The sequence below is a fragment of the Telmatherina bonti genome (genome assembly GCF_933228915.1).
Source record: "Telmatherina bonti genome assembly, chromosome: 4".
NCBI lineage: Eukaryota > Metazoa > Chordata > Actinopteri > Atheriniformes > Telmatherinidae > Telmatherina > Telmatherina bonti.
In genome coordinates this window covers 25,985,307-26,000,916 of record NC_136622.1, presented here as the reverse complement: position 1 = coordinate 26,000,916, position 15,610 = coordinate 25,985,307, and the positions used below count along the sequence as shown (strand labels likewise).

The 15,610-nt window shown below is 38.0% G+C and overlaps 1 protein-coding gene across 1 annotated transcript in view; it reads right to left on the bottom strand.

The window, feature by feature from the left end:
• znf512b (zinc finger protein 512B) overlaps positions 1-15,074 on the bottom strand; it is a 32,775-nt gene extending 17,701 nt beyond the window's left edge. The window contains exons 1-2 of the mRNA XM_079239374.1: positions 14,899-15,074; positions 12,890-13,024 (exon numbers count right to left, since the gene is read on the bottom strand). Coding sequence (XP_079095500.1) covers positions 12,890-13,022 — 133 coding nt within the window. The 5' untranslated portion in view covers positions 13,023-13,024; positions 14,899-15,074. The remainder of the gene's footprint in view (positions 1-12,889; positions 13,025-14,898) is intronic.
• Positions 15,075-15,610: the final 536 nt, after the last annotated feature.

The window sequence follows — 15,610 nt, the reverse complement described above, 5'->3', positions numbered from 1 at the left end:
TGTCTGGGTAGCAGCTGGAGAGGTGAGGCAGTTAAGCTCTTGTGCTGAGAATAAAATTGAGCCTGGTTTCTCATTCTTGTCTTAGAAAATAAAAGTTTAGCAAAATAAAACATAATTACTGAATTATGCTCCTGAGAAAGATATGATCTGGTTGTTATAGGAATAAGATTCACTTATCTAAGTTACTACTAGAGGCTTCTTTTCAGAATGCAAAACGACTGGGCACACATATGGTACAGCAGGCTACAATGCAAACAAACATATCCAAGGCAACACCATATTTAGGCAAAACTCCCAGTTAAATGAAATATGAAGCAGCCAACTTTCCTCTTCTGGTGTTAACTGTGTCAACAAATTACATTGTGTAAATATATTTAGCTTTGCTTCGCTAGCAGGGACGTGGACGGCACACTGCTGCTCAAAGCGTTCCAGCAATCGCACGCATTGTCTTGGTATGAAACAATGCAGGTCCATTGTGTCAAATCTAAACCCCAGTTCTCAGGCACAGGCCACAGGGATAAAACAGCTGTTCAGCTAATGTCAGGGTGTGAGTCGCTCCCAGCTGTCTGCAACTGTTGCTCCTCGCTGGCAACACTGAAAGTGGTAACCAAGCAGGAGAAGAGAAATGAGAAATGAGAAAGGAGAGAAGAGAAGAGAAGAGAAGAGAAGAGAAGAGAAGAGAAGAGAAGAGAAGAGAAGGGAAGGACTCAGGAGTGCAGGCAGCTGTCTAATGAGCTCAAATAACCTCTGAGTTCTCCTAGCTACGCCTGCAACTGCTCTCCCTGAGTGCACGGGTTCACACATTACCCACAAACACACATACAAGCCAGCACACACAGAGCAGTCATTTGTTTTCCTTGACAAACACTCACACAGAAGCCATTGTCTCTGTCTGCACAGTAGGTTTCAGACGTACTATAGTTTAAAGGGACAACAAACATAAACTTTGTAGACGGAGGACATGGTATCGATACTTGTTGAGACTAAACAGACAATAGATGGAAAAACGAATACACTTGGAGCTCGTGTGCAGTTGTCACTTACTGTTGTCTAAACATCTCAACTCGATGTTTTCCTCATTTTTTTTCTACCACAAAATGCCCTTCTCTCACATCTTCTATTTAGCAACATATTAACACATTGCTACTCTCATACACACATATTTTCTTTTTTACTTTTGTTCTTCCAGCACATTCTTGTTCAGCATGTACTGCCATTTCCTGTCCCTCTCTTATTATGTCTTACACACATACACACACACATTCATAGATGTTCACCTCCTTTGAAAGATGTGCCCATAATCCCTCCCAGTCAGGCCTGGTTCCAGACAGTGAGTAAGACGGAGAAACGAGGTGGAGCAGCACCAGAAGAGCCTTACAACCCGGACACTGACTAACTGAAAGAAAACCAGACTCTCACTCAGGCTTTCACACTCTGTGTTTTGCCTTTCTCTCTTTTGTCTTGCCACCTTCCCTCTCTCTTTCTTTCTTTCTGGCTCTCAGTTGTTGCTCATCTCTTTAATACAAACATCTGTTGGCATTCACACAAACATTCCACTTTATTGGTACTATTTTAAGGAAAGACTACATTTATCTTTGGTTACATCTAATACTAGAATGTTTTCAAATACCTTCTGTCAAACTATTTCTGTTTTTCCTGCACATATTTTTCCACTAAAAGGGAGCAAACAGCAGCTCTAAACTTACACATTTATGGCAAGATAGGAAAACTACTTCCACCTATAAACTGTTCAATTTTTAAGTCACAAAAAATAGAACTGTAAAGAAGGGATCATGATTTTTTTTCCAATGAATTTTGCTGATATCTGATGAACCAATGTTTAATTTCAAAGTTTTCATTCAATGAAATATTTTGATGATATTGTACATTTTTATTAAAAGACAAGCCATGTTTATCCTGGCTGCCATGATGTATGTATATCATGTTTAATTCAGTGATATTTGTTTTTATAGAACATAAAGCAGAAGGAAATGCACCGTGTGCCTTACAACTGTGTGTGTAACTAACAGAGCAGTTTCAACACTGTTGTTTACAGTTCTCTCAGCAGTCTGCAGCACACGAAGATGACGGCACAACAAAGCTAAGCAGGCAGTATTGCAGTGTCAAGAAGTGCTTTTGTGATAATGTGAAGTAGCATCAGTGGAATCAACAGTGATCCAACATACCACACTTAGTTTTCCTCCCTTAAACCTTAAAATTAGTATTGCTCTAACCCTCAAATTTCTGATAAAAACAAACACTCAGCACTGACTTTTTTTAAACCCATCCCTGGTGGATTTCTGATCATTACTCACTGCTTTTCCACATTTTCACAAGCAATATTACAGTTCCATTAATTTTTGTCCTGTTGTAAGCTCCATTAAATTTTTTTAACATGTTTGAAACAAAGAAAATCATCCAAAAATAAAGGTCACTTAGCTATAAAGTCCTGGTTGAATGCACAACAAAGCTAAGCAGGCAGTATTGCAGTGTCAAGAAGTGTTGTTGTGATAATGTGAAGTAGCATCAGTGGAATCAACAGTGATCCAACATACCACACTTAGTTTTCCTCCCTTAAACCTTAAAATTAGTATTGCTCTAACCCTCAAATTTCTGATAAAAACAAACACTCAGCACTGACTTTTTTTAAACCCATCCCTGGTGGATTTCTGATCATTACTCACTGCTTTTCCACATTTTCACAAGCAATATTACAGTTCCATTAATTTTTGTCCTGTTGTAAGCTCCATTAAATTTTTTTAACATGTTTGAAACAAAGAAAATCATCCAAAAATAAAGGTCACTTAGCTATAAAGTCCTGGTTGAATGCACAACAAAGCTAAGCAGGCAGTATTGCAGTGTCAAGAAGTGTTGTTGTGATAATGTGAAGTAGCATCAGTGGAATCAACAGTGATCCAACATACCACACTTAGTTTTCCTCCCTTAAACCTTAAAATTAGTATTGCTCTAACCCTCAAATTTCTGATAAAAACAAACACTCAGCACTGACTTTTTTAAAACCCATCCCTGGTGGATTTCTGATCATTACTCACTGCTTTTCCACATTTTCACAAGCAATATTACAGTTCCATTAATTTTTGTCCTGTTGTAAGCTCCATTAAATGTTTTTAACATGTTTGAAACAAAGAAAATCATCCAAAAATAAAGGTCACTTAGCTATAAAGTCCTGGTTGAATGCACAACAAAGCTAAGCAGGCAGTATTGCAGTGTCAAGAAGTGTTGTTGTGATAATGTGAAGTAGCATCAGTGGAATCAACAGTGATCCAACATACCACACTTAGTTTTCCTCCCTTAAACCTTAAAATTAGTATTGCTCTAACCCTCAAATTTCTGATAAAAACAAACACTCAGCACTGACTTTTTTAAAACCCATCCCTGGTGGATTTCTGATCATTACTCACTGCTTTTCCACATTTTCACAAGCAATATTACAGTTCCATTAATTTTTGTCCTGTTGTAAGCTCCATTAAATGTTTTTAACATGTTTGAAACAAAGAAAATCATCCAAAAATAAAGGTCACTTAGCTATAAAGTCCTGGTTGAATGCACCACTTGACTTCAACTTTTGGCTTTAACATGTTGTTAGAGCAAACTTTGAGTGTTGGAGCCAGTGCCTGTTTGAGTGTTTGTTTAAACTTTCTTTAAAAATTTTAAAGTATGAAAGACGAGTCACTTAATTCAGCCCAAAGAGAAACTGCAGTGTTGCAGTAATAGCTAGAAAAGCACTCAGAGCACAGAGCTCCCTAAGCAGCTCATTTACACCCACATTGCGATTTCCATCCTGTTGTAGTCCTACATTCATTTTATATGTATACACTAAATGATTCTTAGCTACACTGATAATAAATCTACAGTGTCTTGGCCAAATATGTTGCTGGTTTTTGCATGTTTATATCCTGATTTACTTTTCTTGCAGTGATTAAAATTCTAAAGATCCCCTATTTTTTTCTGTTTTTGAGCGTAGTTTCCAGAATTTGAACTGGGTTTCTTGTCAAACCTTTTGAGAACTTCTGTATTTTTTGGCCACGCATCCCTAACTATTTACTGAGGAGTTACATGCATATGCAGTATACTGAAAAGGACTATATCCGGCAATAATAAAGAATCCAAAAATCCTGGCTCCAAATGGGGATCAAGATGACTTCCAAAGTTAAATAGAATTTGTTAGACCAAGACCCATTCTCAGAAAAAAGTCATTAAAATCACCCAGAAGTTTTTGCATAAAGTTGCTAACAGTTGCTAACAGACAGACAGACAGACGGGAAAAAAAAACTACAAACACCTGCAAAAACATAACCTCCTTGGGAGAGGTTAAGAGTCAAATATTTTCTAAAATATCTGACATCCATCTGTCCTGATTTATTATTTTTGTCTCTTTGGTCAGCGTGCAAGAAGCTATTTGGAAAATTACTTACATTTCTGTAAATATTTGGTATCAGGTTGGTGCATCAATGGCTTGACTTGGCTGACTTATCCTTTCAGCCTTCACCTTATATCATCACCTGCTTCACATGGTATTTGTATTTGGGCTACATTTACATATTGTATGCATTAAGGACACAATGAAACCACTTCTCAGCATAAAATATGTCACATCAGTCTGTTGAAGTAAAAGAATTAAGTCATCCATACACTGATCACTGTTATATTGAATATATGTACTATTACAACAATGAAAGACACAGCCATTGTGGCAGAGCAATATTTTTCACTAACTCTAGATTGGACCATAAATTATCAGTGAGTTATAACACAAAAGTTAGTTTACTCACCATGCTATACCAGTTACCATGACATAGAACAAGTGTGTAAAATTGAAACTGCTGAAAACATTGCTTATCTGCCGAGTTAAGCTAATTGAACAGTTAGTGTTATACGTGGGACTGTTATAAGTTTAATAAAAACAATATATTTATCTAAAAGCACCATCTCCACTGGCATTGCTGTATGAGCATGAAACAGAACAAAACATAGAAGTGTTGTTTAACCTCTTCATTACCACTGGATCACCAGCGATCCAGTAGTATACTTTATCACCATCCCATGGTAATGCAGAGGTTAAAGTTTAGTTTTCTGAGGTGAAAGTAATCATATAATGCAGTTCATACACAAAAAGAAGCGACTTTCAGTTTATTAATTAATGTAAATGCTGTGGTTCAGACTTATTTTCATCAGCCATGTTCAAAGTTACACATGAACATCACTAAGTTTGATCGAGTACCACTGTTACCATAAAATGTTAAGCAGAAGCACCAAGGTCCTCATTTAGGCTTTACACCAACACGTTTAATTGCTACCAGATTAATAAAGAGCAGAGCTTGTCTGAAAGTGGTATTAGTTCATTAGATTCCCATTGCATGGTGATGCTTATGGTTTTATAGATCTAGTTCCTCATTTATTAGTCATCAAGAGTAGCATTCAATAGTGTTTTTGTCAGTGCTACAGATTGAGGCACCAAATGTGGGAATGTAAAAATCTCCACAGTTTTTTATTAAAAAATTCAGAAAACACGTGCTTTTGGTTTCGCTCCATATATAATCTAACAGATGGTTTTGCCAAAGAATTTTCTTCTGTATTGGACACATTTGGTTTAAGACAACATGTAAAAGAACCGACCCACATTCAAGGTCACATTTTGGACCTGGTCATTTCTAAAGGTGTTAATATTTCCCATGGTGTTGTTTCTGATTTGGCCTTTTCAGACCATTTCTTCTTGTTTAATATATGGTACTCATCACCCAGAATGTCCAAACAACCTGCTTCTCTGTTCGGAAAAGGTTAATTTATGAAAGAACAAGTGCAGCGTTTATCAAGGCCAAAGCTCTGTTACCAACGACGACTGCAGAGTCAGATGATGGACTCCTGGATAATTTCAGTCTAAAAATCTTGAGTGTGATGGATGCTGTTGCACCGATAAGAATCAAGAGCAACTTAAGCAAACAGTCTTCTAACAAACAGGACTTCCTTAAAAGAGCAATAAACATCTGCAACTCATCTAGAATGCTGCTGCTAGAGCTTTATCTAAGACTAAGGGATCTGAACACATCACACCCGTTTTAAAATCTTTACACTGACTTCCAGTCAGTCAAAGGATAGATTTCAAAACCCTGCTGATTGTTTACAAATCCCAAAATGGTTTAGGCTCAGAATACATCTGTGATATGCTCAGAGAATATAAACCAAGCAGCGCTCTTTGATCCAAAGACTTGGGTCAACTAGTCCAGACCAGAGTCCAAACTAAACATAGAGAAGGAGCATTTAGCTGTTACGCTGCAAACAAGTGGAATAAACTACCAGTGGAGATTAAACTCTCACCAAGTGTAAAAACTTTTAAATCCAGGTTCAAAACATTTCTTTTAACATGCACCTATCCATGATATCTGCACAGTAACTTTTAATTAGATCAGCTTATTAACTTTTATTGTGATTTTGCCATTTGTGTTTTCTTTGATGCTTTTTTTTGTTTGTTTTTACACCATCTGTAATGCTTTTAATGTGTCATGTAAATCACTTTGAATTGTCTTGTACACGAAAGGTGCTACACAAATAAACTTGCCTTGCCTATGTTTACACCTCTCAGTGTCTTAGCAATAAACAGCCTCAGAGTCATAGGTCATCTAATAATGTAACTTTTAAAATTAGCAGCTAGAGTGAGAAAGCAAGAACCCTAATGAAAAACTACTTATATAGCTTTCAGTGGCCTAAACCACTGTGTAGGGAATCACTTTGAAGAAAGGGCAGAGCTTACTGCTTAGAACCAAGGTAGGCTATCAGTTTACAACCACCACAAAACCACACATAATGCAGCCACATCAAGGAAGTGAGGGCAGACTTGAGATTTCTGCCATATAATCTGGTGACTCAATGCACCTCTATTGATTTTCAGCTTTTCACATCAACGGCATGCTCCGCATTATTGCACATCTACTGTATTACCTGTTGGCCATTTGGAACACAGACCACAGCGTGTTAGAGATTTCCAATCTCAGCAGCTTCAGATGACTGACCACATATGTGCAAATCCCAGAGGGGGATGACAATGATCAGTTTTCCAAAGTAAAACTTGCTGAAGAATACTGCATAAACGAAGGGTAGTGGAGTTTACAATTACAAATACTTATCCAAATGAAAACAGCATATTTTTATGCAAAAGGGCATACAGTCCTGTTTAAGAGTCAGACGGACATCACCAACTCCAGACTGTTTGCAGTGCCCTCCTTATGGACAATGACTCACCAACTCAATATCGCTATTCAACCATCCCTCTGTGCTCCTTGTCATCAGATATCCTAAAACCTGTCAAATAAAAGGTATCTCAAAGGACCCTGTTACAACCATGATACACCAGGCTACAAACAGAAGGCAATTTCAGTTTTAATCCAAAACATTTTCCAGTCCATGATCAGTAACAAACATGTAGGTTTTGTGTGTAAATGAGGAACAGGGCTGCACAGTATATTAAAAAATGCTTTTTAATACCACTATTTAAGTCACTTTAACTTCAAACAAACAAGTATATGTACTACATCAATAAGAACTGCACTCTAAAGGCAGTTCTGCTTGTCTGCATATTTTAAAACTAGCATGCACAGGTGCAGAAACGAAATCCAGTCCTGTTCACACACATTAATGGTATATGTTCAAGCATTTATTTATGCAATGCAAATAATATAGTTGTTGCAGTTTTAAAAAAAATTATACTGCTTACAGTGTGGTATTCTATATTTTGGCACTCTAATGGAGAAGAATCGCAAGATACTGATGCAAATATGCAGCCTCAGCACAAACAGTTGAGTTGATGTATGGACTCACTTGCCAGAGGTCAGTGTTGTAAAAAATTAAAGTCTGATTTTATTTTCAGTGTTAAGACTGGTTTAGAATCTGAAATCTATGAGGTAGTAAAGTGGGTATTTAAAACAAGAAAAAGCTGGCTTCACTCCTTGGATAATGCAACCTTATAAATATGCCTAAACAATTAACCTCAACATAACCAAATATGCCAACTAGCTATGTATCTGACTTCTAACCGTAAGGCATTGAATCACGGAAATGCCTAAGGGAAGCCAGAATTAGGAGAACTGCTGCTTACTTAAAGGGGTCATATTATGGTATTTTAAGTTTTCTGAGCTTTCTACAGTGTTACAGTGCTGAATCCTCATCAGACATGTGAACAGCACTGTGTTTTATCACCTAAACGCATGTTTGAGTTTGAGTTCCAGCACTCTCTCCGTTCGGTTTCCATGGCGACGAAAAACTCGTCGTTTTAGAGAGTTTTTTTTCTACTTGGAAATCCTTGTGACGTCCCGGGGGATAAGGTTAGGTGATTGGTTACCCTCTACTGGTTATCAAGGGCATGTACAAATACATCAGGCGGGTGGAAAACATCAGATAAAGTTATTTCCAACGATGGCTGGTGAGTTTACCAAAGAGAGACATCCTGCTGCATTCGTTGCTGTGGGTTGCTGTTTTCCACTTTGTTTTCAGGGTCTGATTCAGGTTCCAACATGTAGGGCTGGATGCTATGTGTTGACATTGTATTTTGTTTTTTTTATTGAGTTCATATTAGCCTAATACTTCTGTTTATGAGATGTTACAATGACGGCGAAAGCAGTTGCAGTGCGCGCTCCCGATGCAGTGCAGTGGCGGGAGGCGGGGCTTAATGCGGAAGAGTCTCAATCCACTCGTTTTGCCCACAGGCTGATCTGACAGCCTATGGAGAGGGTCGGTCTGAAGTAAATAAAGCGATTTGTGGCAATAACTCGATCAATCCCAGCCCTTCTGGTCTCAGAAATAAAATTAAATTAGCCTAAAATGCACATAATAGTTCCACTTTAACCTGCTAAGGAATCTAAAAAAAAATCCTAACTACCGTAGATTAAGGCAGTGAATTTAAACACAGAATTGCAGCTACTCAACATCCCAGACAAGCAGCTTTGTGCTTGCAAAGACAGAGACAAGGATTGCTGACATAATTTCTTTTCAGTACTTTTCAAACTCCTGACAGAAACAGCTGAGATGAAATAGACACTTATACAAGCCCGTAACAGCTGGATGTAATAGTGTATCCCAGCATGCTAATGCTTCGCTTGCTTGATATGTCGACATGAAAGCAGCATATCAGCAATGCTGATAACTTCGCTGCTTGGAGCAAGGTAGCTGAAATATTTCATACTTGTGTGTAGCTCTTCGTTCCCTCAAGCTAGTCTAAGATCTGTTAGTCAGGTTTTACAGCAAACAACCCCTGAGGACCTCAGAACAAAAGCACTGCTCATTTTCAAGTGATTTTGAGACTTGACTTTATTGACTTAGTTCACTTGATTTAATCAGTCATGTTTAGCTAAGTGGTTGATAACAGAATTTTCTGTGATGTGATGTGAGAAACTCAGAAGACAGATTTATTTTTGCTTTGACTTTAAATGAAATGCAACAATACTGTGCATGGATGTAAAGATGGATATACAAGGAGGATTGTATGATAGCACTGGCTGGAAGAAAGTGCTTGGTCACAGTGGCTAAATAAGTCGTTCCCACACACTGCTTGCCTGAAGCAATTCCAGGAGGGTTGAACGTTAAGCTAAGATATAGACAGACATCTTACAAAGACCCAACCAGCGAGTTAGCATTTGTGTGTATTTAGCGACTTCTGTAGTGAGTGAATGTTCATCCTGGACTGCTGCCTCTTTTCTGCTGACCTGCATGATCCTTTCCGCTGCCTCAATTCCGCAGATGTGTTCAAATACATGTGTTAATGATATGGATGCATATGCAGCCTTATCAAAGATCCTCAAGGTGCTTTAAACTAAACACTTCTTTTTCCACAGTGCGCTTTATTTCCATTATGTCCTCTCTTCAGTGTCAGCCTGCAGTATTTGTAGTTGAGACAAAGCATTTCAAGCAGAATCTTCTGCTTTTATGTGCATATCTGAACAGCACCAGTAGACAGAATCCAAACCTAATTCACCAGACATGGACACTTTGGTTAGATGCTACTAGTTGTGTGCCCTACAAACTAGTTGGTGAGACAATATATCTTACATCGGGGCCCAATTATATGTGACAGCCCATTCATATACTTTTTTCTGTATTGTTTTTGCTTTATTACTTTGTTTTTTCAGTTTTTCTCTTTAATTACCAAAAACAGAACAGCAGCCTTTCCTCTTTATGCACAAAGCAAATAAAAAATTTATCGTACAGGAAGAGGTTTGCTGGCTTGAACTGTTGCTAATTAAGTCCCATAAACATTTTCAGACAAACACACAACGCATAGATATACACAGAAACATACAAAAACATTGCTAAAGAATGGTATATCCAGAATTAATACAGTACAACTTTCCATTAAAGGTTGTGTTTCAAACTTGCATTCAGCTTTACAGAAACGGGCCTAACCTAAGGCCTTGCAAAACCTTGCAGTAGAGCGGCTTTAGTAATTTCCACATAATATAACTTGAAAAACAAATGAAAAAACAAAACTGTGTTTCAGCAAGATATCTCTAGGAATAAAACACCAAGAGATACAGAGACAAACATAAGGAGAGCAGGTCACCCTCAAGGACCACATCAAGTCCAGTGTTATGGCCACAACACGAGGAATGAACCCAATCCAATTTTCAGTTTTTTTTTTCTATCTCTGCAAGCGCTTTTTTCCCCCAATGTAACATTATTCAAAGTTTGAGGGTTTATAGATGAGCACTGAAACTAATTATACAGTAAGACGTAACACCCAAAACTTGGGCCAGTGGACAATGGCAGGTAACCACAAGAGCACAGTGTGTACAAGTGATCTAGAGATAGGAATAAAAAATAAAACCTCAGCAGGGAGCCTTAAGTATTGATAACTTTGTTTCCTTAAAATGACATTCTAAAACCCCTTTAGGGTAGCAAAGTTTGTGTGAAGCTCATCATTATTAGCAATACGGCATTTCTCCTTCTCATTAGCTCCAGCAAGCAGTTGAGTTATAAACTACTGGGATTTGAGATGATGCATGCAATTTGACAATCATTTCAATGAAAAACAGTTGATGTTTTGTTGATAAACTAGAAAGTCCAGTTGGTCATTAAATACCTTATCACTTACGCATCAGCTGAAGCTGAAGGAATCCTATACCCCCCTAGTTCTTTATCAGTTGAACATTAACAAAAAAAAAGCTATTTGTGGTTTTATTGCTTTTTAAAATGAAAAAAACAAATTGCATTGCCATATTCCAGTTTGCATTCACACCAGTAGTTAGACATGTCCCCTAAAGGTTGAAGCAGGTTTCTGAAGAATCTTAAAACGACGTGGTAACACAGAGCTCACTCCACTGGTAATGTTAACCAGTAAATCTCTCTTACAGAATGACAAACTGCAGGTAATATTCAACGTAAGAGATTTGTTCCAAACAAGCACAGCAAGTCTTTAACTGTAACACAGTATAATCTAGATTCTTATCTTGTGCAATCAAATCATGCTGGAGGCCATTCTTAAAACCAGCTTAAAAAAATGAACTTGCAGTATCAAAATTTCAGTAAATAATTACTGCTTGAGTATCCCTGACAAGCTTCACTTGTGAATTAAAGCAGATCAACGGTGGAAAAAGAAAGTGAAACACGTGCAGAAACGGTTAAGTATGAAGTTACATGGAAAAGTCCCATAAATCCATCACCTGTAATAATATTACACATCACACCACAGACAATGAGTCACAATCATCGGTATTACTCATTAAAGAAGCTAAGCTGAGTGCAGCCGTTTAACAGAGTCAACCACTAACCTTCTACTGACTGATTTATAAAATTATCTTGTTTATTGAGTAATAAAGTCAAAGAAAAATCTATAAAACATGAAACGTTGAGAGCCTGCAGGGAAGAAGCTGTCATTCAAATCCACTCACTGTCTTCAAACAAAATAAATACTTTAGGAACAAAGCGGCAGATTAGCTGGCAGCTGTTATGCAATAAGAGATTAGAAGGTATATTTTGAACAAGTGCCATGGTGCCAACAATTGGATGAGAAAGATAATCATTTATTGAGATAGCATAGCATCTCATAGGGGCTTTAAATGTTTGTGTGTGTTGTGTTGTGCTGCATTCACTATTCTGTCTTGGAGAGCTTTGTAGTAATGTCCCTAAAAAAAGTATCTCACACACGGCCACATGCACACACCCACATTAAAATAACACAATAACCCAGAAAGACAACAATCTCAAGGACCTCTGCGAGTATGTCTGGGCGTACGAGGCTAGCAGCAACCAAAACAACTGGGTCATATTAGAACAGTCCCAGTTTTCCAAGCCTGCCTGATGCTATTAGCAAAGTCACAATGATCTGTTGGTTATTGGAATGAGAAATAATTCCCTACTCAGTCTTTCTTGTTCCAAAATCTTCCATTTCCATCCAGATGGCTGGAAGTTTCACTTGTGTCAGTGCTTGGCAATACTTGTTTGTTTGGTTTTTTTTTCCTCATTGTCAGGCAGTCTCAGGAAAAATGTTGTAGTTTCCAGGCCCCTCTGTGGCTTGAGGGGTAGAATTACACTGAGCCTGGAACCATTGATTCCTAATAAAATATAACCTAGTCCAGAAAGAAAAGGGGACGCTTAGATGTATGGTATGTTAATCAAATCCTAGTGGAACAACACAGAAGCACTAAACCAAAAACATACAATTATAGCATTTCAGCCAATGTTAAGGGAACAAACTTGGTTTTATATAAAACTAAGAATGTATTTACACTACACTTGGTCATGTTGGATACACAAAAAGTTCTTTTTTCCTTCACAATGCATCACAACATGGACTTCATCTTGGAAAAAGTCCAGGAGCAATTCTGGGTCGTACCGACAAAAGCTCAAGCCACTGATTTTATCTAACTAACTTTATTTTACTCACTGTGTTTATTGTTGTTTTCAGGCCCTGCATTACTTCGAACAAACTCCTGGGGATGTCCATGCTTAGTGGTTCGGCCCCTTGGCAGCCCTGATGAGGACAGCTTCCCAAGCCTTGGGCCACTTGGGATCTCCATGCCTGAAACAGCAGATGAGGGGGTTCAAACACACAGGAGACAAGAATAGCCATCGGCATTACCAGAATGCATTCTGATATGCATTAATCTGCTTCCACTGTTTATCAAGACATTATATGCACTTTGTGACTGCCAACAGCGTGTGATGATGCTGCCTCTTTCTTCTGTAAAACAGTTTTTATTGTGTTGGCTATTGGTGTTGTTGAACTGAAGGTTATTCGAGTGGAAGCACACACATCATCTGCAGTGGTAATGAAGGTGTGACCTTCCATGTTCATTTCAAAATCAATACTCTCCCTTACACACTAACTTCATGCTCTGTCCATTAGACAAAAGGTGAGCCAAAGAGAGTGCAGGGAATAGAAACTTATTTTTAGTGAGAAGCTTTTCTTTCTCTGTTTAGTTATGAAATCCTGTTATGCACATTTCTATCAGGTCAACTGCAAAGGTTTTTCATTAAAGTGAGGGCCTAATTTCATTTACTGACACAAAGATACATTTATAATCAAAGCCCAAGCATCCTTTATTATTTTCTGTCAATATCAACGACATGTCCACACAACCTTCCAATTTCAGGCCATCTTATTCTAAATCTTCATACCACACAAGTATAGAACAAAATCTAATTATGCTAAGTTGTAATGATTATCATCCAACATGCTTTATCTCAGCACACATTCATGTCACTCTTCTAATCAATTACAACAGCACACAAAGATTCAGTCAATAGGGGTCAATCATTGTCCGTTTCCATGTCATGCTATTCACTACATATTGAACAATAATGGCTTATTTATATCAGGGTTAAGTTTGTTTGAAGTCTTCATTCATATCAAATTAAAATGCCGAGTGAACTCTCTTTTAGAGTGAAATACCAGTTCCTGCTAACTCAGGAGGAGCTATTGTTTTAAAACAATTTTGAGTCTACAAAGTCATATCTCTACTGAGTTATCCGTTTTGCATTTCATTTTGAGCAAATTAAGCAATCATGCAGTAATCTACCAGGATGACTCTTTATTTAGTATACACAAGTTTTGGAGAACAAAGATAAAACTAATGATTTCTTTTTATTATTGGTAGTGAATTATACATTCATAGCCCTTGTAAAAGCGAAAACACAAAAAAAAAACCAAAAAAAAAAAAACCACAGCTTGACTAAATACAAAGCTGCTAAAAAATAACAGCAAAAAAAAAAATCAAATGTCTAAAATAAGTATGATCATCATGATGCACATTATGTGTTAAGTAAAGCCACTCAGTGCAGAAACTTAGTTGTTTTGTGTATTTCTCCATTAAGCAATTAATTAGTTTCCCAATAGTCTATTAATATAAAGAAATGTAATCATGTGCTCTAAACTGCATTCTGTTGCATCACTTGAAGAGATTAAGTGACTGACTGCATCAGCTGTACTTGTAGTAACTCTTGGCTAAAGTTGCTATATTTCTATACTTATACTTCACAAGTTGCTTTAACTGAAGAAAATTCTCATTTGCAACATAGATGGTGACTAAATATGTTAAATAGAATAAATTTTGGGAAATAGAAGGAAAATGAGGGATGAAAAGAACAGGCTCAGATATTGTTGACATAGTTTTGCATTTAGATACAAGTGTATGCATATACTTACAATCCATCTGTGTTTTCTTTTTATAATAGTCATTTTTACAGTTATATGTATTAGCTAGACATAGTAAAACCTGGTCACAACCACACACATCAGCTCCAATCAACTGACAAGCCAACCTGAAAAGGAGTTTTCTTCAGTGCACGTGGAACATTGTAATGGTGTTTGTCAACTACAAGGTTACATTTGCATATTTGAGGAGAATACAAAGAGTGTGCTCCACTTTCTTCTTTATGGTCAGCCACACCTACCTCAACTGTGGAGCAGTCAGTCACCCAGCACCAGGAGCGGGGTGGCCCCGGGTCACCCACGTGAGGGAGGATGAGGACTGGGGGGTTAGGAGACAGGCACCAAAGTGGGCGTTTTTTCCACAAATGTGATGTTACATGGCAATCACACCTGCTGTGCGTCAACAGCCGGTCAGACTGAGGCTGGGGGGCCTCAAAGGAAGCGGACAGTCGTCACCTTCGTCCTGCCCCCCTCCCCCCCCCCTCCCCCCCACTCTGCAGGCGACGGCCAAGTGGACAGGAAAAACAGAGCAGGACAGGAGTAGAGAAATCACAATTTCTCCTGTACATGAAACGACATCCAGGTTACTTTCACCTTATTCCCAGTTTCCAAACGCCTTGCCCCCCTCCTTTCCTGCATTAATATGTACACCACGAGGCACTTCTCGTCTCCAACCTCTTGTCTTCTCCTCAGACACTCCAGAAATGTCCAAAATAGCCAGAAAACAAGGGTAGGTTCCCGACTTCTTGAGGAAAAATATTAGAATACGGAATGGTTTATATAGGCAGTGAAGCAAAATGGCGACTTTATTACGAAGGAGGAGTAAAAAAAAAAAAAAAAAAAAATCCTTGCGCTGGCTGAAGCTAAAGGGAGGCACAAAAATATGTTTAGTGCAGTAATTTCGACGGCGTCGACACTGTCGGTTAGAGTAAAAGAAAACGAAGCGAGGGAAAA